Genomic DNA, 24,961 nt, shown 5'->3' on the forward strand with positions numbered 1-24,961 from the left:
TTTTATAGTAGCTCATGAGTGATTTAGTGCTGCGCGGCTGTATAGTTTCCACATCCCCTGCTTGCCTACTCATTGACATTCTTTTCTCATGAAGCAGTCAGTCTTCGCTGCCTCGTCGTGCTTGTACAGGCTTGCCTCGCTGCGTGGCTGCCTCCTCTGAGGCGGAGTGGAGAAAAATACATTATGCTGTACTGTACATGCTGGCTTTTTGTGTTCTTTATTAGACAGATTGAGTCATTTCCAAAGGGCGTTTTCATCACTCTCGCTTGCCTAAGTTGTCACTAAGTATGTGTACATTACAAGCATCGATATAACGCCGCTCCATTTATATCCCTTTTGTTTCTCTCACTCATGGTTTGCTCCTCTCCGCTGTGTGTTTGGTTGCTGCAGACCCTGGTAGGAGCGTGATGAGCGCGCGCTTCCACTTGCCTGCTGGCAGATCCTACAATGTCCGGGCGACGGAGCTGGAGCGAGACAGGCAGCACACACAGGTTGTGTGCAACATACTGCTGCTGGACAACACCGTCCAGGCGTTCAAAGTCTGCGTGAGTATACCGCCTCTCCCTGGTATATCAGTACCTTGCTTTTAGATTTTAACAGGCTGAAATTGTTCATTTAAGATGCTGCAAAATGTGAGAACTTATGTGTTACCCATGTACTGTAGGTTTGGCATAACTCACATGATGCATACTGCTTTTCTAAAAGAACAGATGCTTTCGCACTGTGAAGCAAACCTCCCCAGGGGGGCGCGGGAGCAACGGGAGCCACTAGTCGCTTCAAAAGGCCTACGTCTTAGCTCTCAAGTGCAATCTGAACACAGCCAAGAGACACACATGTTTATATTTAATGTGACCCGGGAATATCATTATCTCTGATGTCAATCATCAATAAACCGTAGAATAAAGATGCTCCTTATGAATCCAAAACTTAGTTAAGAATCTTCACGTTTTTAAGTTTGACTTACATTGCCAACAGGAATGGTCAATAGAAAATTCAGCTTCATGTTCATCTTCATTCATAACGACGTCATGTTATTATCATACAATAGAACAGCTGGCTGATGAGAACCTGTCACCTCGAAATGAGTCCTCAAATAATCAGAGAATAACCCGAACAAAACCCCCTCAAAAGAACAACGTTGAGCCGCTTTCCTCCCTCTCTCAAACCCTTGGTGTGTCTCTCTGTTTTGCAGACATTTAATAAGCAAATAATAATTTCCGTAATATGGCGATGAGACTTAAAGATTTACATGTCTTTTCTCACGCCGGTCTCTATCGGTAGCAGATCAGGCGGCCGGTCTCCATCTCGTTTTACAATCATTCAGTCGCACGCAGTCGCACCTTGAGGGGCGAGACGGGCAGAATGTGTGTTGTGTGTGTTTTGCCCAAAGCCAGATGACGAGTCGGCTCGTGAACGTCGTTACAGTCGTCCGTCTGTCGCCTCGTGTGATAACACTTCATTCTGCTCCTCTCTGTCTTGATGTCTCTCTCTGCCATCGTGTGTTTGATCAGACTTCTGACAGGACGAGGAGGGAAGTTCCCTTTGTGAGTCAGAAAATATAATTCCTCTAATAACATCCCCTCTAACGGATCACATCCTGTTGCTGTTGAAGTCTGTGTGCATGTGAACATGTGTGTGTGTGTGTGTATGTGTGTGTGTGTGTGTGTGTGTGTGTGTATATATAAATATATATGTATATATACACACATGAGAGATAAATATACAAATATGCACACTTTTTACTTGGTTACAAACAAAGTTGTTTTTTTGTTTCTTTTTTAGAGAAGAGTGGATGACGAAAGAGAGAACACGTTAAATTTGGTATGTTTTTGTTACAAGCTTGCAATCTGGGTTTTTTCCTCACTTCCTGACATTCTTCTGCTTTTTCTGCGGTTCCCACCAAAAGGCATGGCACACAAATTAGTGTGTGAACCGTATATAACGTATCATTTTTGGAGGAACGCTCGGCGAACTTCAACTTGCATCATACATCATGTTCTCCTCATCGATGGATAATCACTTCAGACATTATTGTGGATCGCCTTCCCACGCGGTCTATTTGATAAAACCGCTCCTCCATTTTCTTTCTTTACATTTATTCTCTCCCTCTCGGCTTCCTGCTCCAGGCCCTCCCATTCCCCTCTCCCTGCCTCTTGAATGAATGAATGAGTTGGTCTCTGTCAGTGTCATTGATCAGAACCCTGCAGCAGCACTAACTTCCTGGAAAGACGAGCCATCCTGAGCGCAACAATACTTCTATTGATCCTCTCTCCGGCCCGACTGGCCTTGATTCTAGCGGAGAGTGAAAATCCAGAAGCGGCTACTTATTGTCATGGGAACCGTAGCGCTCGTGGTGCAGGAAGGGGGGTGTGTGTGTATGTGGCACATGAGGGCTTACACTGATGATCTTTATAGATGGGAAGTCTCTGGCTGAAAGCAGCATCTAGTGTGGCGTTAAGGCTCGATAGATGACGAGAAATAGTTTAAAAAAAAGAAGCTCAGCCCACTTACTGACCCATCTCTCTACTAATACCAAAGCGGGGTCAGAAGCAGGATTTATTCCGAATAAAATAATGTGCAGCTGTAACCATAGTAACCACTAAACGCCACATAAGCATTCAAGCCGTCTGCAAGAGCTACTTGGTGGTAATGAAGTGGCTCTTTATAATGAGCAAGTAAGAGCAGCAAGAGGCAAAGGATGCAGGTTACGTGGTAGAGCAGAACAATTCTTTCTTATTTAACTATCATTTTGCTAGTACCTAACTTTAACCGGGGACTTTGAAGGCCACACTTTGTTCAAGACGCTTTACCTAAAAGAAGACAATCCTTCAATCAGCGTTACATCTTTACGCTCATGTGAAGCGTTCTCCAGCGCAGCGCTGCAGAAGCTCGCTGCGTATTTCTTCCACTCCATGTTACTTTCCCTTCAGCTGACCAATGACCCGTCATCTCATTAGCTCATTATTCTTTTAGTGCAGTCCTAATATTAAATGCTCCAATAGTTAGCACAGAGTGAGCCAAAATATAGACTTCTGCTGCGGCTGTGTAGTAAAGTATTTAATTTTAATTATGTGTTTGACTTCGTATGAAAATTGTTTGTTTGTGTTTGTGCTTGTTAGGTGTGGCTGTGGGATAGAGCTCTTTCTACCTCCAGAGATGGGTATTAGTTTGGGCGGAATAGGCTGAATGTCCTCTACTCAAGTTATTACATCTCTACATCTTTTTACATCCCAAAAATAAATGTAAGAAGATGATGTTTTTGTCGAGGAAGTTTGAAGAGAAGATTTAATCCATGAGACAAATGTCTATCAATACGTCCGTTCTTGTGAACGTGACATCTCAGGAACACATTGGTATTTCTCCACATTTGGGACAAACCTGGGCTTGAGGATGAACTTATTAGGTGGTCAGAGGTTAAGGTCTCTTTTTAAAATCACGTCCGTCCCATTATATCTATTTTATATTGTCGCAAAAACACCCTCAAACAACTGTATTTATTCAAGTGTCTTGCCATAAATGACATTTGGCAAGATGACATGATAATAATGAACAGAGCCTGAACGCATCATCATTTAATTGAATGGAAGCTCTGTATTTCAGCTGTTTGGCCTCCAGCTCCTCCTGCTGATTTCAACACAAAATGTGTTGTTCACAACGTTAACATTATCAGGGATCCATGACTTAAAAAGCTTTAATGCCGATCCCTTGCAATCATATCTTTACTGAATATCGTCCGATCACTTTATTTCACACTATAAACACTACTTCACACTACTAAAGTATGACCTGTGTAAATGTTTGTCTATGTGTCCGGAGGGAGAGAGAGATGGAGAGAGATCCTCCTTCCCGGAGTTCTCTTCCTGTCTGAACAAGCAGCCTCCCGCATTCCTGATCTTCCATCATTGTTCAACACAAACACGTACTAGCAGCACATTCAGCTGTTTCCAGTGGAAGGAAATGAACAAGGAGGGGAAATAAAAGTGACACATTTTGCCGCTTTTGTTATCCTGCTGTAACCAAACAAAACAAACACTGTGATTTTTCCCTCAAACACCACTTTGGATTTCAGGTCCCTCTGTTGTGATTGATGTTCGGGACTCTTTTCCCCTCGAACACTTTAGAGAGACCCTCAGGGTGAAAGACTTATCAGAGCATCTCTCTCCCACTCTGATTGAGCTCAATCACCACGTCTCGCTCTTCGCTCTCCGGCCCACGGACACTCTTCCAGTCAGTGGTGCTGCTGGACTGATGAAGATCAACACAAAGAGCGTTTGTGTGGCACAACCGCATCTCTCTCTCTCTCTCTCTCTCTCTCTCTCTCTCTCTCTCTCTCTCTCTCTCTCTCTCTCTCTCTCTCTCTCTCTCTCTCTCTCTCTCTCTCTCTCTCTCTCCTCCCCCCTTTTCTTTGTTGGCTCCTCTTTAGGTTTGTGTTCAGTTATTCTTTCTATCTTTGAGTGTGATAGCCCGTAAACCATCCAGTGTTGAGCTTGCTGCTCTAATTTGTGTATGTATGTATGTATATATATATATATATATATATATATATATATATATATATATATATATATATATATATATATATATATATATATATATATATATATATATATATATATATATACATACATACATACATACATACATACATACATACATACATATATACACACATATACATACATTTATATATATGTATATATATATATATCCACATATACATACATTATGTGTGTGTGTGTGGACATGCAACGTTGCACGTGCACGTTGAGTTTTAACAATGGATTTCTGTTTGCTCCTGCACTGGCGCCAATTGCACATTTGGCTGGCATGCTTTAAGAATACCAGAAAAAGAAAAGAGAGACACACACACACACACACACATATGCACGCACACGCGTGTATATATAAACAGACACACAGAGTGGCGATGGGTTTCCTGCGAGCACAGTATAAAAAGTGCACAGAGGGCTCCCACATTAGACTTGAAAAGCTGCTTCATACAAAGGAGAAGCAGTACACACACACACGCAGTATCTCACACACACACGTCTATGAGTAGTCTTACATGGGGAAACGTCATATAAGAGGCTTGCATTTTTTTTCTTCCTCAACAATTTTCCTAATTTGACTCAATTTGAATCATTCAAATATTATAATAATAGTAAAGCTGTAGAAAAATGAGCAAGAAGGGTTGAGTCACTCTAACTGTGTGTGTGTGTGTGTGTGTGTGTGATCTACTTCTGTCAAACTAAGGCTTTGACAGAAGTAGATCACACACGCAGAGCGCACACACACACACACACACACCCGCAGAGCACACACACACACACACACACACACACACACACACACACACACACACACACACACACACACACACACGCAGAGCACTAAAAGACTGCCGATGATCCTAGAGGGCTCCCATGTCAACTGTCAACTATCATTCTGTCGTTCCACACGCACACATGCTGGGCTGTAAAAGTGTGTCACCAGGGTAAAGTGTGTGTGTGTGTGTGTGTGTGTGTTCCCATGGTAGCTCTGATGGAGTTGCACACCAACACTTCCTCTCCTCCTCTTCCCCCCTCAAACTCGCGGGAGGATCAGGTGTGAATTTCTGCTCCACTTGTGGTCCCACAGTTTATCCTCTCGCCCGTCCTACTCTCTCGTGAAACGATGTGATATTAATAATCTGTTTCATAAATGATTCCCCACCCTCTTTCAGCCTTTCATCCATCTTTTCCCTCTTTCCTGTTTTTCTCAGCGGGTCTGGGAATTAAAAACAACATTTTTTTACAGCCTCGGTTGTTGTCAAGCCTCTGCTCCAACCGTTACTATAACATTTTACCCACTGATTCAACAACAATCTACTGTTTCTAAAGTGAAAAATAATGTACATAATAGTCATTAATTCGAGTGTAAGACTTATTATTATCATTACCAGTTATTAAGTGAAGAACCGAAAGCATGAAGCAGCACTGAGCACTTCCTGTCTTATACCTTTTGAAAGCAGAACTTAAAGATTACTTAACCGTGTTAAAGCACATGGTCATTGATTTACTGATTTAACCACCTCCCTGAGCTTTCAGTCTCTCGCCCTGAATGTTCCTCTTCTCCGTGTTTCAGCTTGACCACAGACAGACAGTGGTTTCACTGTTCTGTCTTAACTCTCTCGCCGCGGTGCTTTGGTTTTTCTCAGCGCCAAGTGTTCCTACTTCCTAAACAGTCCGACTGTTCTGTATCCGCTGCTTTCTAATCTCGTGTCAGTTTTTCATCAAACGGCTGCCCATGCATCGCGTCTGTGTCTATTGATCACAGTTAGCTAAAGGCAGCAAAAAAGTTGATGTGTGAGAGTTTAACAATGAATCTTCACTTCTGTGCGACGGTTTTTACATTCAGCTCCCGTGTTCCTGTGAGGATGTTGACTTCTCATGGATCTCTAGTGTTTTAGTGCGACTGTAATATTATATATTACGATCAGATGCCAAGTCACCAAATGTTACTGTTACTGTTACTTTAAGACAGCTGGTGGATGTGGCCACTGACATATGGATTTGTATCCATATGTTAGTAGCTTTTAGAAGTCCACTCGTCTCTGTATGTACATTTTTTATGTAAAAATGTCATGCTAACTATGTTTTGTATGTTTATTTTTTCGGGCTGTGTAACTTGATGTCAGATGGTGTTACACAGTCACTGAGCAAACCATGTAGCCAAATAGATAAATATGCCACAATAGCCTAAAGCCACTCATCAACTTAATTTCTTATTCACGTTCCTCCCCACGTGGATAGAAGGATATTAAATCAGGCTTAACATGGATTCATTTCTTTAACCAGAATAATCCCATTGAGATGTTTAATCATTTTTTTTGAAGAGGTTCTGACCAAGAAAGCAGCATAACAACAAAATAAAACCATTAAAATCATATAAAAGAGACGACAGACTTAAAGCATATTGCATCAATAAAATCATTTTCATTCAGTCTAAGGTCGGTTAAATCAGTCAAATAAGCCTTCATCCTGTTTTAAAAATATTTTCTTATGCTTATTATATAAACTCTGTAACTATATAAACTAGTATAAAACGAGGGTCCAAAAGGTTCTAGGTTCTAGCAATGATGTTCCCACCTGGTCGCAGCTGCTCATGGCTTTTGCCGTCAGTAGAGAACAAAGATAAGCGGGCAGGATCTTAAATCTGTGAAATATTTCTGTAGCCTTTAAATTATTTAGATGTCTGTTTCCACTGTGACCTTTCACCGTCGAGCAACAAAGAGGCGAGGATTTGATTGATCTGGACATTGTGTAACGAATTTCAACTTACGGTGTTTTCTCTCCCTCTCTGAAGAAGTCGGATCATGGCCAGGTGTTGCTGGATGCTGTCTTTAAGCACCTGGAGCTGACTGAGAGAGACTACTTTGGCCTGCACTTGGCTGATGACTCCTTAGATTCGCCGGTCAGTAGGATGTTTTTAATCTGTGTGTGTGTGTCTGTGGCTACAAGAGAACTCTAGCTGTGTATCAGTCTCAGTTATTTACACACAGCCGTGATGACTTTGAATTTCTTTCTAGAATGTACATTTACTGCATGTCAGAGTGTGTAGTGTATTGAAGTGTCTGTGTCCACGTGAACAGTGTTTGAGTACTTCCGTCGTGTGTGTGTGTGTGTGTGTGTGTGTGTGTGTGTGTGTGTGTGTGTGTGTGTGTGTGTGTGTGTGTGTGTGTGTGTGTGCGTGTGTGCGTGCGCCCTGTGGTAAATAATTTAGGCTGTGTAACCATACAGTGGAAGGTGTCTCTAAGTGTCTCTCTATCAATATTTTACAGCGCTGGCTCGATCCCAGCAAGCCCGTCAGGAAACAGTTGAAAAGTAGGTGAAACCCACACAATATGCCACTTTAACTAACAAGTCCAGGTCAATTTCAGGAGTGAACAGAAAACCCCCGTGCAGGTTAAAAATCCACACTCCACCACCAGCAAAAGGCTCCTGCCTTACACTGTGATTTAAAATTCTCAATCCGCTGTAAGCAATTATTAAACTTCATTTCAACTCGGCTCTGTTTTTTGATAATGAGTAATAGAATTTGTAACATGGAGAGGAATTAAGAAGTAGCCCTCGTGTGAAACGCGGTCCTCCTCGAGCGACGATTGAACCGAGTTTCAACTCAGCTTTTGTGCTGAGTGATTGATTCATTGAGGAATAACCACAGCATATAATATTGTACACACATGGAGCTAGTATGTTGTTTTTGTAGAAATACAGGCTTGAATATTTTACGCTTTGAGTGGTTAAGTCCAGTATAAAAGTGTACAATTCCCTTACTGCTGCATTGTGTTTTCCCCTCTAACTCTTCGTCATCATTTCTTGCAGGAGGCTCTCCCTATAGCTTGAGCTTCAGGGTCAAATTCTTTGTGACAGACCCCAGTAAACTTCAGGAAGAATACACACGGTAAGGGTGTTTTATTTGTACAGACCATTATATTCTAGTGACCGTCATATCACTTTATATCACATCCAGTTTCTGATGCGGGTGAATTGGGTCACAATGACTGCTTTTTGTTGGACGATGCATTGTCCCAGAAGTAATTGCAATAAACAATGTTATTGTCATTTTTAGACCCTTTTAATGGCACTTATATAATGACAACATAATGGCACAATATTGCAAGTGCACCCTTTAAAAATAAACAAATATAACGATACAACCAAAACAATAAATATAATACTTTTCATTCTGACTCTATTCTGGCATAATGTTGGCTAAAATATTGGTTACATTTTAACGTATGTACGTTTGTTTACATATGTAAATACAATGAACGATAACAAGGCCATTAAAGAATGGACGAGATCACGTCCATAAAGTGTACGATAACATCAATATAGTGACGGACCTCGTCAAAATATGAGACGCATGCCGTGAAGTCGTTTTATTCAGAAATAGAGAACGGTGACTTTTACTATTTGTCGACTCTCAATCAGCAAGAGAAGAGAACAAATACAAGTTGTTGAGTGGAATTGAACAGGTTTACTGAGATTGGTTCAGTGTCCTCTAAGTGCTACATAAGGATACAAATTGGGTACATAATGTCCCAAAGCTCATCAAGCCAGAAGAACATATTGTATAGATATAAAATGTAAAGGTATTTCTATTCTTGGAATCTTAAGTAAACAAGGTAATAATATAAAATAGTTGTGAAAAGAGCTTTTGGGATCTAATCATTGCAAACAGATTTCCAGGACCAGAGCTTCATTCTCCCGCTGATCCAGACTCATTAAAGAAAATCAGAACCCGTGATGTGTGGACTCCAACCCACACTTCTGCAAACATAAGGCCTGCAACACTGCGCTCTGCATAAACAACATGCAGAGGAGGCGTCGCAGCGCCATATCGCCTTTTTCCCCGCCTGGTGTTTATTTCAGCCTCTCAGCCGTGGCCTCGCTCTCTCTGCCTTATCGACACTTTTTATACAGCTTGTAACTGTGAATACGGGGAGGGGCTCAAGTCACGACAAAAACACACTCCTGACAGCTTTGTCATGCTGTGTTTATGACATCGAAGCACACGGCGACGCTGCTCTAAACGCGACTGATAAAGGGCCGCTGAGGGGGTTCCATTCATTTTACACAACAGGAACAATTATAATGTGATCAGCGGGCTGCTGGTCTTCATGTAATATTGTATACAAGTCAAACAGAGGTAACGGTGCACGGGTCTCTTTTCTTAATGCACTGTGTTGTTCCCCCCCCTCAGGTACCAATATTATCTTCAGATCAAGCAGGATATAGTAACTGGAAGGTAAGTCTTCAGTTGTGTTTAAAATGTCTGTAAAGAGTCGCCGTTATAGAAGTATTGTCCTCGCATTAGCATTGGTTGTGATGGAGTGCGTTAGTGGGTCTAAATTCTGCCAAGAGTTGCATGCCTGCAGGAAATATGAGCTAATACACACAAACATACGCACACACAAGCTCTTGCACATCTAACATAGTTGTGAAAATGCTGCTTTTATCTCTCTTTTTTTTTATATTACCACGATTATCTTGTGTGTTGATCCACTACTTGTGTTGCTGTGGTTTCCAGGTTGCCCTGTCCACACACCACCGCCGCACTGCTGGCGTCCTATTCCGTTCAATGTAAGTAGCGCTCCCATGATGCATCCACTCTCCATAACGGTGGGAAGGCAATTCATTAGGCCTCTCTTTAGCTCCACTCTCTGTTAAATGTAATGGCTGTGGTTGCTCCAGTGCATTTATTGCTAGTGCTCTGAAGCCATTATGATTCAATAAAGATTCAAGTGTGGTGTTATTGGATAGTATTTGCAGTGATGTAAACATGCAATGTTTTCTTTTACAGTCGGGTTTAGTAATAACAAAATCCTTCTTACTGGTGAAATATGGTACAGTGGCGCATGGAAATGTGCTGTTGTGATTGAGCGTTTGTGTTAAAGGCTGACTGGGCCTCTGTCATCAGAATAATGACACACTGGGCCGTCTGTGTCACTCGCTCTTTCTCTTTTACTGCTGCTCATTGTTTTCATGCAGCCTGTTTTGCCCTCTGTCTGTTTCTTTCTTTTATCTCTGTTTAGTCTGTCTCATCCCTTTCTGCTTATCCCCCACTTTTTTTTCTTCTTCACACTCACCCCCTTCTCTCTCGCTCTCTCGCCCCTCCCCTCCGCTTTCTGTCTCTCCACCCCTCTGGCATATTTTGTGGGGAACTTGCACTGCTGCAGTGTATATAGGTCAGAGAAGAGATTTGGCCGAGACCGCCGTCACCATCATGACACTACTGCTTTTACCCACGCAGACACACGCACGCTCTGTTGCCGGGTCCATGTTGTCACTCTGCTCAGTGCCAGCCCGGATTATGAAGATAAATGTTTGCTTTGGGGAAAAACGGCTTGAAGCAGCTGCTATGCTGCTAATTCAGTTAGCTTGGCCCAAGTGCCGGCGCAGATCATTCTAAATCCCACATTAAAGCTCACATTCTCAAAACACCACAAATCCCACCCAGCAGACATAGAGTCTTGTTTAATTTTGACCAAATACTGTCTGAAAACCATAGCAACCCTTTCCTCAGAAAAAAGGTTTAAAAAGAATCTTGAAATATCAAATTTTTGTTTGTTTGATTTAATGGTGCTAGCTCGTGTAATGTAGCCTTTCATATACAAATGTCGCATTACCAAACCTTCATATTAAATGCTGAGTTTCATAGTTTTGCTTTTGTTAATGTATTCATATTGACAGTGGTGGATGTTGGATACAATCAGGTTTTCTGTCACACACGCACATGCGCGCATACACACTTGGACTAAATTACCCACAATGCATGTTAATCCATCATCACAAACGGAGAGTTGAATGTCTCGTTTGTGCCTCGTTGATCAGTAGCGTCATTATAAGGGCGCCTGAGCTCGAGCTGGTATGGATTTCACATCAGTGGATGAATATCTAAAGAGAGATCAGGTTGTCGGCTCGTCTTTGAGCATCGTTTGTGTGAACGTTGAACCTTGTTAAAGTAATAGCGGCAGCGTAAAGGTAAAACCAAACGTTGGCCAACTATTCTAAAACATGAGCTATTGACTGTACATCAATTTCTCCCCGGAGCCGTGTGCACATCAATAAGCGGGTGAGCTCGAATCGATTCGTTGCTCAATATGTTTAAGCTACCGGCTAGTAGGTTAGTCCAGGGACTACTTGATTTAAATTGATGCTTTTGGAGCTGTAACCACAAGTGAGCTACTGGCTTTGGAGATTCACTTTGAGCTCCTTCTCTCTGAGGGCTCTGAAAGCTTTTCAAGATCTGAGATTCATTTCACTCTTTATCTTTCTGGCTGTTATAACAATCACTTCTTTCTTCGTCTTTGAGGGAAAGAAAACAGCTGTGTTTTTGATCCTGCTGTCTTTTTGTTATTTTGAGCCACGTATAAATGCCTCTGGGCGTCTGCTTCATGCAAGGCATTCATTCAGTGCCATTTAGTTTTTGACCTGTTTAAGATACTAGTATGTATTCACACAGTCTTACCATCTCTTTGGCCTGTGTTGAGGATATCATGTGTTGGATCGGCTCAGTATATGTTCACACATTGAAGTCTGCTCCGTTAGGATGACTCTATAAAAGAGTCGCATTGCCTGTTGGCTCTGTGGAAAATCTGCAAGGACAAACATATGTCTACAACTGCACATTTAATAATAATGATAGTACATGCTCTTTTAATAAAAAAGGTTTGTCAGGGGTTGTAAGAATTTTGTAGATGGTGTGAATATTCATTATAAAAAAATTGTTTCACCATTTGTGAGTGTGATTGTTCTATTGCCTTCCTGTGTAAACAGACGTAAATAAGATGGCAGAACAATTGAAAAGTGAGAGACATTTAAAATAAAGATTTGTTTTTAGTTATTTTAATAATCAGCCAATGCATGCAGATGTTAAGACGTTTGCCAATGACGATGGTTATGGCCATTGGCGGAGTGCCTTTCTTTAATCGGCCCTATTGGCAATGAAAATATATTTTTGCACATCTGCCACAAGTAAGCTTTCAGATCAAGCACAGAAAATGGTACATGTGTTGGTGCAAAGGCTAATTCTATCCCGCACAGCATACAATATAATCATAATACAAAAAAAATGTAATTCATTCCAACTCTGTCACAGAGATTTTTCTGAAGGAAAGCGTACCTGTGCCCGTCGAGTGTAAACCTCCTCATCACCCCTGTCGTCTCATTAGCCGCGTCGTTCCTCCTCTGCGAGCGATGACAGCGTTGACGTTTAATCAATCTCTTCTTCTGTAGCGGAGCTGGGGGACTACAGTGAGACGGAGCATACGGCGGGCTACCTGTCGGAATTCTGCTTCATGCCCAACCCGCCGCAAGACTTCCACAAAGAGGTCGCCAAACACCACCAGCAGCACAGGTAGGCCGGCCCGACGTACACCAGTGTATTAGTGATCCCACACGTTCAAATGCATGTCAAAACTCACAGGGTTTGACAGGTTCAACTCAAAAATGAATTTTGGATTCCAGGCCTCGGAGAGATCACTCTGTCAAGAGTAGAGCTGCACAGAAAGTCTTTTTGTATTTGTACTTATCGCAATGTCAACAACTGTGTTATTGCACTCAGGGATTTTTTTTTAGTTGGTTAAAAGAGTAGCAGTAGACATCTGCACTTTAAAATCTTCTTTTATTGGTGCCTTTTGTATTCAGTTCAATAAACAAGTGTTTTCCTTTCATTTTTTTTTTCTAATTCAACATGCAATTTGTTGTATTATAGTGCATATTGTGCAGTAAACAACACATGCCACAGTTTATCTGACCTTTTCCCTGTCGTGACTCTGATCGGCCATTTCTTTTGTTCCTTTTTGTGCCCTTCTCTTTCTCTCTCTCCTTCTCCATATGCCTCTTTACCACACACACTCTCTCTGTTTCTTCCTACCCTGTCATCATCACAACCTCCCGTCCCATCTGTCTTTGTACCCGTCCCTTTCTCTCTCGCTCTCAGTGGTCTATCTCCTGCCCAGTCAGAGTTTAATTATCTGAACACAGCACGCTCGCTGGAGCTCTACGGGATAGAGCTGCACTATGCAAGGGTAAGTAAGGTGTTATTCTGTGTTTACACTCCAGTCTGTTGAGGTGTGTTGCCGTGTATCACGCTTTGAGTCTCTGTGTTGCAGTTTTTTAGCCTGTGAGATTAAAGAAACATGAGTGCAATTAGATAAGCATGGCTTTGCATCATTTGCTTACTTTCTATATAATATTTTTTCTATAGGAGTAAAAGGTAAGCATGTGTTATTGTATATACCTCAGGCGTAATATAAACTTAAAGTCCATAGAATGGAGCAATGGATTCATTAAGAAAGAACAATGTAAACGATTCCTGGAATCACCAGCGAGAAACAATCATGAGGAAAAAAAAAAAGTCTCCAGACTGGTTTTCCAGGATATGCAACTTATGATTATTGATCAAAGCTTTAACATAATCACTTTTGTTTTCATAAAGCAGCACAAGACAAATGTTTCAGCACTCTGTCATCCTCAGTATCACGTTGCACATGCAGGATGTCCAGCGTATAAAATAACATTTCTTAATTAGATAATCAATCGGGACTAAAGTCTGGACTCTGTTCTTGTCCCGCACAGATTCAGATTTCCGTCTCTGTGGGTTTCTCTCAGTCTCATTAACCTCTCCTCTTAGTTTGAGGCAGGTGCACCCAGAGGCCGGTCTGTTTCATAGCAGAGAGAAAGCCTCTCTTTTCTATGTCGTACTCCTGTTGTGTCTCTGCTCGGCTCTGCTTCACTACCAACACACACTCACACTTCACACGCCCTGCTCTCCCCTCTTCAGGACCAGAGCAACACAGAGATTCTTCTCGGGGTGATGTCCGCCGGAGTCGTGATTTACAAGAACAGGGTACGGATCAACTATTTCCCATGGTGAGTGACAAACACGCACACGAAAACATAAATGAACACGTGCCATTGAGTGTCCAGGTGGGAACTGCATGGTGCTCCAATGAGAGGTCAAGGTTGTCATTGTGTGGGAGCGGAGTGACATTGTCGGTCGTGAATATGATGTCACAACAGCAGAAATGTGACATCTTTAATGATTGTGGGTGGTTTCGGTGAGAACTTTAGGACCAGATTGGAAGTTGGCTTGTCCTCCATGATTCACTTTCAGTGAGGCAGTTTTGGAGTAAGTGGCTGTGGTGATGGATTCAGTGGATCATCATCATCGGCAGCAGCCGTGGAAGATGAGACCATGGAAACCGAATGGATCTCCGAGGGGGAAACCAAGTACTGAACCCTGTGGGATGCCGGTGCAGTGGGAGAGCTGTTGATGCGCGATCAGATTTTTAACACACAATTTCCACCAGAAGTTTCTGGTTGAAGGGGAAACATATTTACCAAAAGAGATGAAACATAAAACGTACAAGCAAGTAAGTGCGAGACATGAGAGAAGCTCGTGGTCAGAAGTTCAACAGCTTCAGTTACACCTGCTGGAAGCCGACAAGCAGAGTAGCTGTAAAAACAACTCTCCTGGCAGCTCTCAGATGTGAACGAGTAGAGCTGTGGATGAAAAACAGAAGACAACAAAAAGCTTTCTCCATTGATATTTCCGTCACTATTGGCAGCTCCTCTGTAACAGTTTGCTGACTTGCGTTCTGTGGACGCAGAGAGAGCACATCTGTCATTTCCCCAGCCAGGTTTCCCCTGAGCTGTGGGAATCAAACTGTGGATGTTCTTGTCACGAACCTCTCTGTCCCTCAAACATCTGCCAACTTCACTTGAACTGCCTCCAGGAAGCCTTTTTACTGGGAAAATGTGCTGTGTAATATTTTGGTAACCTCACACACACAGTGATTATTGTCATCGCATGTAAACGTTTAAGCCCGAGTTGATCTTTGCTGGAATTATGCAGATGATTCCAGCAGATATTTCTAGGGGGAGGGGCTCCGTGTTGAACTAGGTTTCCTGGAAATATTACAGGCATCCAATCTGCTCTCTCGTTGTCCTCTTTTTATTTCCTTTTACCTCTCTAATTCACTTACTCTCATCACCCTATGTCTCTAGCTCTCGTTCTCTCCAAAGCATCGATTCTTGGAAATCTCCCATCCTCTGCTGCAGCATTGTGGGAGGCTAAATGTTAATGGGTGCCGGGGGTGGGATAGTAACAACTCAAATCCCTGTAACTCCAGAAGATAATTCACTTGTGTGTAGGCTTAACACACGCACACACACCCTGACCAAATGCACATAGCAGCTGGTATGTATGCGTGTGTGAGCATCAGTGAACGTCTCATACAGTAAGACGTTTGAGTGTGCGCTCACCAAGGGTTTGGGGAATGAAGGGTTTTGTGTTACTGACATTGCGGGGAACTGAAGTCCTAAAATCCGGTGACTCGCGTCCCATCTGGGTCCAAAAATACTTGTTTTGGGGTTTTGGATTTGTCTCCATGGAATGAATGTAAACCAATGCAAAGTCCTCCTAAGTGGAGAAAAAAAAAACAGTTTGCATGCGTGTGTGTCTTTGTATCCAGTCAGCTGAGCTAAATTTAGAGGCCAACAGTGGTGTCCACAACAGCTGTCCACTACCATGTGTGAGAAAGAGAGAGCGACACAATAGGCCACAGTGTCTCTCAAACCTACGCTCACTGGTTCTTCTTCTCTCTCTTCATGTTTTTTCTTCCTCCATCTTCTCTGAAACAAAGGCTCACTATTCCTACACCGTCTTACGTGCCGTCACACCTCCTGGTGTCTCTCCTCTCGACGTGTCATCATTCCCCCTTGCGTATAATAAATGGAACCGTAAGATACAGTAAGGAAAGGGTCAAGTGAGAGAGACGTTTTTGCCTCTTTCCTATTTCTGCTCACAGCAGCCTGACAGATGAGCCACACTTAGATGGGGGGTGACTCACACTCTGCCTAAGCATGCGTGTGTGTATGTGTGTTTGTCCATGCGAGAGTGTGTGAGTAAGTATGTAAAATATATTTAGCAGCGAGCGATGAGTCACTGCAGCAACAGAGCTCTCGGAAGGGATTATGTTACTCCGCTGCTGCTCATCAGCAGACATCGTACTGCGGTTGCGCGCGTGTGGTCTTCTGATTCCAGCATTATTTCATACCGCTTCGGCCTCTTTAGACGCATGACTACATAGTACGCAGATCAGTGGGAAAACATTGGCATCGTTGAACCGTCGAGACTCCAGCGCGGTCATACACTCCCACTCCAGCCACGGGGTCGGAGGTTAAATGAACAGTTGGGATGTGACTCATGGGTCGCCTTACTTGACGAATAGGCGATTCATGGAGAAGTGTGCTTTTCAATTCTATTTGTTGATTCCTGAAAGTTTGGAATGCAGTACTTCCATTGACGTTGCCAGCTATGAATATTTTAACTCGCCTGCATATTGCTTAGAATCTGGTGGCTAAGATTCAACTTGTGCATTGGTCAAATGTTAAGTTGTTTTTACTTAAACCTCTCAAATACCACGGATATGTTATGCTGTGCGTCCGAACATTGTTCAGACTCTCAGAAACTTTGTTTTATATTCCAGTTTCTAACCCAAAGGTTTCAAAAGAGACCAACTATGCCTGATGTGGTTCCAGATCTTTGATTTAAACGGGTTTAACGGTGTTTGGCTTATTGACGGCTGTGTCTGCATGTTTGAGATGCAGTCGACCAATTAGAGCTTTGTAGGCGGGATAAGGAACGTCAATGTCATCTTCCTGCACACCCAGCTCGCTACCTTGAAAAATAATGACAGAAAAACGTCTTTAATAATGGCGACGAGTGTGGACAAGAATGATGGAACTGTACAGGATATTGTTTGTTCACTTCCAGAAATAGCAACCGTTCTATTCAGCCATAAAACAAGTATGGGATTTTAATCTTTCACTAAAGCTTCAAAGGATGATGTAATGCCAGGCAGATAATATCCCCAACTTTAAGATGATGGAAAGGGATAATTAGATGTTGAGGAGGAAGAATCCCAGTGCTGTGACAAATGACTGTTTATATCAACCTGAAAGCTGCGAGGAATATAAAGCCGTTCTTTGTTTTGCTTTCAGTGCATTTGGTTTCTTTTCTTACTCAGACAATATGACAAGTAGTCGGGCAAGAAACAGTGCTCCTTTCTTCTGTGCCACACGATTGCATTTCAACACGGTGGGAATTGATTATATTCAACTAACAAGGGCCAGGACAATTCAATGAGGCAAAGAAATTGTATTAATGATTATATTTGTGCAGAAACCATTGAATATTATCACAATAGCTGGTCATGGCCATCAGGAGGAGCACCTTTCAGCAAACCCAATGAAATTAAAAAGATCATAATGTAAAACATTAAACACTTAATCACTCAACGTCTTTTCTTCTGCACAATATTAGTAGATTTTGTTATTCAATTTTTAATTGGTTATTGAAATGACCAAACAATATTTTTCATCTACGTTACACTAAAAGAAAAGTAATACATAACCCTAATACACAATTATAATACATATGTATTTCAAGAAATTGAAGTGATTTGAATTGAATTTTTTAATTTACAAAATGATCAATTAACATTTTATACCGTGGTCATTTAGTTCAGGATTGTTACTGTGTTGTATTGGGGGGCACTAAGGACTGTCTGAAGCACAATGACTGACGTTCATCAAAAGTGTAACGTGTCCCAATACATCTGATTGGCTCAATACCTGTGGACACTAACTTTGTCTTTTCCTGCTTCCAGGTTGAAAATAGTGAAAATATCCTTCAAGTGCAAGCAGTTTTTCATCCAGCTAAGAAGAGAGGCGGTAGGCACACACACACACACACACACACACACACACACACACACACACACACACACACACACACACACACACACACACACACACACACACACACTTCTTAACCACCACGTCACTCCCACAATTGTGACGTTTGAGGAGATGGAGTTTACGCTGTGTGTGTGTGTGTCTACTGAATGTTAGATGTGTGTGTATACTGTAGATGTTATCTGAGCTGTCTGCATGCGTCTGTAATCAGTATCAGATTAACCCCCTGCTGTCTGTGACCTCGTTGACTCTCACCCCCCACTGTGTCCTGTATCCCTTGAATGACACGTGGATCTTTCCTTATTCATTCGTTTGTACAGACATTTTCAACAGATTAGCGTTAAATAGTTGGAAGTTATTACATTACATTTCATTTAGCTGACACTTTTATCCAAAGCGACTTACAATTAGTGCATTCAACCATGCGTACAAACTCAGAACAACAAGAATCAAGAGAGTAAGATTTCTCTAAGAAAGTTAAACTACAAAGTGCTATCAGTAAGTGCTACTAAAGTGCTACTACGGTGCTACTTTCTTTATTCAAGGTATAGTCGAAAAAAATACGTGTTTTTAGTTTGCGGCGGAAGATGTAGAGACTTTCTGCTGTCCTGAGCTCATTCCACCATTGAGGAGCCAGGACAACAAACAGTCGTGACTTTGTTATTCTTTGATTTGGAAAATATATTCTCACATTGAGTCAGCTGCAAACACCCTAACACACTGAAAGGTAAAGGAAATGGTTGTAGTAGTTAGCTAAAAGTAATGGATATACAGTTGAAATTCTTAGCAAAAAGACTCATTATTCTGACGGTTGGACTCGGATCAACTCAATTCTGGTCACATCACATGCTGAATGCCAAACTCTTATTCAAAGGCCCACTCACCGTTTCCTTTCCCTCCCTGCACACAGACTGAGACCCGGGAAACGCTGCTGGGCTTCAACATGGTGAACTATCGGGCCTGTAAAAACTTGTGGAAGGCCTGTGTGGAGCACCACACCTTCTTCAGGCTGGATCGGCCCATCCCACCACAGAAGAACTTCTTTGCTCACTACTTCACCCTGGGCTCGAAGTTCAGATACTGGTGAGAACAAGATGACACACACACACACACGCGCATATATATATATATATATATATATATATATATATATATATATATATATATATATATATATATATATATATATATATATATCCACAGAGTGAGACAGTGAGTTTCTGAAAAGTTTTACTCTGACAGCCAGCCTTTGACAGATTGACATGGACACACTTATTCAGACACACAAATACATGGACCAGACTTGTGGATGCTTTGTCTACATTTCACTCTGTCTGACTCTCAGTAAACGTCAACAGAAGTGTATGTTTGTTTGGAGGTTGATGCAGTTGTTTCCCGTTTGGGTTCAGAGGCTGAAACAGTGGACGGCCAGTGCCTCTCATGTTGTCTTCCCCCAGAAAACCACAACTTAATTATTAATGGCGTCCATGTGCACCTCTCTATCAAACTACTTTCACATTGGCGATGTTCTATAAATATTGGGCAATTTTACACTGAAATAGTGTTAAAGATGAAATCACTGTATGTGCTTTTATGACAACTTAGTTTCACTTCATTGGTTATTTCCCTTTTCTATGAGATGAGTGCGAGGTGAACGGAGCGTTTGAGGTCTTGTGATGCATTATTGAGCGGCAGTGATGCAACCTCAGCAAGCTTTGCTCTGATGTTTGGCTTGATGGTGTGTCTGTGTGCTTTTGCTCTTTGGATTATTGACTGACTTTGCAGCATGATACACCTTTTTGAATTGAGAATTTGTGTTATTAACAGTGTATCATATGATGAATTATCCATGTTGAATCTGTTGCACTTGTTACTGACTGGCAGACTATGCTCAATTGCTAATGCTGGTGTTATATTGACTAGTCTGTAAGGTTTCATAAAAGTCAACTCTGTATATCAGTTTTTGTTTTTCACCTTGCTAAAACCCAAGAGTTGAAGATTGTCAGTTTTTCTCACTCCAGTTAAAGTTACATTTTCCAAGACAGTCCACTGACAGTTGTTGTTGTTGTTTCTGCCTCCAGCGGGCGGACGGAGGTGCAGTCTGTGCAGTATGGAAAGGACAAAGGGGTCAAGGACCGAGTATTTGCCAGGTAATAGACAGCGTTCTTGGTTAGTTCAATGAACTACAGGAACTTGTTTTATTATTATTGTTTTTATTTTTGACACATCCAAATGAATGTCTCGGTCTTCGCAGATCGCCCAGCAAGCCATTGGCCAGGAAGCTGGTGGGCGGAACCGACTGGGAGTCAGTCAGCAGGAACAGCCTATCAGACGAGAGACTGGAGACCCAGAGCCTGCCCACTCGCTCACCACCCGGGACGCCCAATCAGTGAGTCCAAGTTTCAGGCTTCACTTCACTTCTGTGGCAGTGGAAATGTAAATAGTATTTAAATTGGGTGGGGAATATTTAAAATTACTGTTTTACAAGAATTTTATTACACAAATTAAGTTCACTGAGTTATAAGGGAAGCCAAGTATAGTTTTAAAACCACTTGATTTGTGTATTCATGTTTCTATAAACATTTTAATATTGTCATTTGTAGTTAACGTAGTCTGTAGTTCATGTTTATTATGAAACCAGCTCTGAAAAGTTGACCTCTTTGTTTAGTGGACAGCCATGTCTGCCAGCTGCAGAAGAGACTAGGGAGTCATTTCTTGACTCTATTGTGTCCTTGAGCAAATCTCTGAAGCCAAGCATGACCTCTGACCTCTAACTTGATTATTGTTATTCCTCCCAAAACATATCAAGAAAACATTGCACAAGTTCCCGCCTATTCCTGCAGTTTTTATTAATCAAGTATCGTTGGAAACGTTTTGATTCTTGAGCCAATAGTACGTTTCAGTATCCAAACAAAGACATCATTTAGCCTCACAAGTCCTTTGTCTAATCAAAATAAAAAAGTATGATATATATATATATATATATATATATATATTTTTTTTTTATTCATCCCCAAGGGGAAATTAGTTTGTCACAGTAAAAAGCAACTTGCATAGAAGACACACAAAAATATCGGAATGAAAAATACAACAAGCGTTCTGTTACTTCATTGTTTAATAGCCGAAGAGATGGACACATTTTGGTCTGTGCCCAAACTGATTTAAGGTTGTTTTCTCAGCCCTTTAACGCAGTGTGTCTTTGTGTGTCTTTTGTGTGTGTTTTGCTCCTCAGGAACTCGCTGTTTGTACAGGAGGGCACGCGACTACGCCCTTCGTCGGTTGGCCACCTGGTCGATCATGTGATCCACGCTTCACCCAGCCTGCCTGTCTTCTCCTCCTCCAATCACAGGTCGGCGTCGTCCACGCAGGCCAACAGCATCAGCTTGGACTCCACACCGTAAGTCTCAATTCGTTTGTCACCATTGTTTTCATTTTCCCCCTGTGTTCTTTTTCTTTTGCCCCCTTTCTTTCAAGCTGTTTGTCTTTGGGATAAAAAAAACAAACAAAAAAAACTTTGACTTTGTGGCAGGGAAATACATTTAAATTTACTTCCTCATAAATAAAACACCCCCCCTTTTTTAATTTCGACGTTACATTTTATTCATCAGTGTTAGTGCCACTCTGTCTGACTGTACTGCTGAGTTGACTGGTTTTTAAATGTCTGTCTGTGCCTGTGGCTTCTCCAAACAGTTCACACCCTCTCCCAGTGTCACTTATCTGGCCCCATTGAAAGATGAACCCTTTGAAAACCAGCCTGTAAAATGTGTTTATAGCGGGGAGCAGGGCGGAGAGGTTAGACGGGGCTGAACTAGGAATTAATGTGTGTTTGTTTTCGGCGTGCCCTTATTGTGCTCACACGTTATAAAATATCTGCAGAACGTATGAAGTTCCACATTTCTGTTTGCCTAAAAGCCTATGAGTAAAAGCAAAGTGAGTTATGAGTGACTTGGAGGGATTTTAGAGAAAGAAAGAAAACACGTAGATTCAGGCAGTATGAGAAAAGTTATGTGTTTTATTAACTTTAAAGCACATACACATGTTCCAGTAGAAACCCCAAAATAAAAGTATGAACCTAAAAATGTGTACATTCTTAAAATATCATCTCATTATGTTTGATTGCCCTGGTGGATTATTTTGCAATACGGAGCAGGAAATGAGCCACGAATGTAAGATGCACATATGTGCTGTAGATACGACATGCTTTTCCCATTGCCACTGTGTGTGTGTGTGTGTGTGTGTGTGTGTGTGTGTGTGTGTGTGTGTGTGTGTGTGTGTTGATTGGAACATTTCTCAGCTGGAAATCAGAGCGGTTAAGTAGCATTACAGTGGTAGTTCCGCTGCCTACCAAGCTAAACACACCCCGAGTTGTTGGCTCATCCCTCTGTTACAGAGCCAAACGATGACATAATCACCTGCTCGCTCTTCCTCAGACAGCACACATTATCCATTCATATAATTGAATTAGCTTTGATTTGTCCTTTGTGATAGCCACAGTGAGTTTAACATATTTCCTAAAAGTTCTGTTAAATAATAAACTTTCACTTTTAAGATGAGTCAGACTTTTGAACATCTTTTGTTTTTCAGTTTGTTGACGGATGTGCTTGATATATCTTTTTTTTTAATGTAATTTGCACGCAAAAGTATCAACATTTTCCAAAGCCATGTGACGATCCTCCTCCTCGTGAATGCACGTTGTTATTGAACATAACCACAATCCGCCTATTGATGCTACGAGTGAGATTAAACTGAGCTGTTTACATGATGCCTTGACTTCTCCTCGGCCAACCCCCATTGAAGATTTGGTCCCTACCCTTGATTCAATTTGTTTTTTTGGGAGCTATTAGTTCTAAATCTAATAAATAATAAACGCCGCTTTGCCCCAAATACGTTAGTCGGCCTTCTTTGGGGAGAATCATGCATCCCTAAACTTAAAGAAGCATTTACGATAACCGTGTATTTTCAATCCCGTTTTCACGTCTGCCTCTTCGCTCGGGCCCATAATCCAAAATTCCCCAATGTTCCTCCCAAGATTTTCCTCCAATAAAAACTAAATTAGAATCTGGTTTCTGTCCCACAGGCCACAGTTATACGCTGTGTCAGTTGAACACATCAGCAATACAACAAACCCTCTGACACTCTCTATAATGTTCTGTTTTTAGTGGGTAGAGTTAAAAGTATCCGCTCGGCTAAACCACGGCACATTACTGTGACGCTTTTCAAAATGCAGTATTTATATTTTCTTGACGGTGTCGGGGAACAAAAAGGGACAGTTATATCATATATTGTACCAAAACATTGCATGCAACTGCATAGTGCGTCGCGATAACTTGCTTAGTATTTGCTGATCAGACGTGTTTCTTCACAGATTCAATTCATTTTTGTTAAAAAAAACAACTCTGAAAGTGTTTTTAAATGTATTTTTTGGTGTCTTTTCTGGTTTTGAATGCAACTGCTTGACAGCATGTTGGTGCATTCCTCTGTCCGATGTTCATTCTGACAGCTCGACTCGGTCTTCATCCTAATCTTGAGACTAAAATCACTTTTTACTCCTTTTTGGTCTTCATAGTCTTTAGTCTTAGACTTAAATTGTTTCAGTCCGGTTTAGTCGACAACATGTCATAATATTTGAATCAACTTTTAGTTTTTACGTGTGACAAAATGTTCTCATCATTTTTTCAGCTTTTTTTTTTTTATCTCGTCTTAGTCTTGTGTCAAATGTTCTGTTTTAGTCATCAGATCATTTATCATTATTAAAATTGTCGGTAATCTAGTCTTGCCAAAACAAATTATTTTGTCCATTTTAGTTCAACTTATTTCAAATGAGAAAATGTCAAATATTACAGTGAGGAGGAGATAGTTTTTATTTTTTAAACTACATTTTAGTCTCGTCGTCTTAAGACGTGGAAGAAAAGGTTGTTGATGAACATCTCTTCATTGTTTTTGTTTATGAAATGTAACACTTCCTCTGTGAGGCTTTCAAAGCAAAAGGAGACATTTAAGATTCAGTCACCTTCAAAGCATTTGACAGAAGGAAAACTAAAAAGCAGGGCTCAGTTATGTCCGGTGGAGAAAAAGGGTTAAATATCTTTATCCCAGGGCCTCGGCGTCATTGTGAGAATGAAGATACTTTCATATCCATTTCACTCGTCTGTGTCGTGTTGAGAAAAGTGAGGCAGGAGGACGCTCCGTCTCGGCTCAGGCCTGCTGTGCGCTGCCCTCCTCCTGAGAGCCTGACCTGGGTTTGACCCATAATACATCCGTGTGTGTGTTTAAGACACAAAGTGGCACCAGTAGCAGCAGCCAAAACAAAGGCAATGCTCTTTGACTGGCGCTCTCGCCCCCTAGAGTGCACACACACACACACACACACGCAAGCGCGCGCACACTCACATTCACAGACTCGGAATCAAATGACTTGCTTTTACCCCCCACAGTGAGCCACGATGCTGCTTGAAAGCCTTACCTGGCTGCGTGTGTTGTTTCTTCGTACACACTGACTGCCTTTTACTGTCTGGATGATGGAGGGGGGTGTTTTCCTTCCTCTCGCAGCCCTTTTATTGAGGTTAATGCATTGTGACTAACACAGTGCTATTAAGCCTCTCTGTCTCTTGCAATCTGTTTCTCTCTCTCTCTCTCCCCTTTATCTGTTT

At 41.7% G+C, this 24,961-nt stretch overlaps 1 protein-coding gene across 1 annotated transcript in view; it reads left to right on the forward strand.

Annotated features, from left to right (window-relative positions):
* Positions 1-407: 407 nt before the first annotated feature.
* The window catches only part of ptpn4a (protein tyrosine phosphatase non-receptor type 4a), a gene marked incomplete at its 5' end in the record, with an annotated part of 33,917 nt that continues 9,363 nt past the window's right edge, over positions 408-24,961 (forward strand). The window contains 14 exons of the mRNA XM_079230853.1: positions 408-545; positions 7,345-7,452; positions 7,820-7,862; positions 8,364-8,442; positions 9,748-9,792; positions 10,075-10,127; positions 12,783-12,903; positions 13,489-13,576; positions 14,332-14,420; positions 18,224-18,287; positions 19,222-19,394; positions 20,393-20,461; positions 20,566-20,700; positions 21,544-21,708. Coding sequence (XP_079086979.1) covers positions 408-545; positions 7,345-7,452; positions 7,820-7,862; positions 8,364-8,442; positions 9,748-9,792; positions 10,075-10,127; positions 12,783-12,903; positions 13,489-13,576; positions 14,332-14,420; positions 18,224-18,287; positions 19,222-19,394; positions 20,393-20,461; positions 20,566-20,700; positions 21,544-21,708 — 1,370 coding nt within the window. The remainder of the gene's footprint in view (positions 546-7,344; positions 7,453-7,819; positions 7,863-8,363; positions 8,443-9,747; positions 9,793-10,074; positions 10,128-12,782; positions 12,904-13,488; positions 13,577-14,331; positions 14,421-18,223; positions 18,288-19,221; positions 19,395-20,392; positions 20,462-20,565; positions 20,701-21,543; positions 21,709-24,961) is intronic.

The sequence above is a fragment of the Taurulus bubalis genome (assembly GCF_910589615.1).
Source record: "Taurulus bubalis genome assembly, chromosome: 15".
In the NCBI taxonomy this organism is placed as follows: domain Eukaryota; kingdom Metazoa; phylum Chordata; class Actinopteri; order Perciformes; family Cottidae; genus Taurulus; species Taurulus bubalis.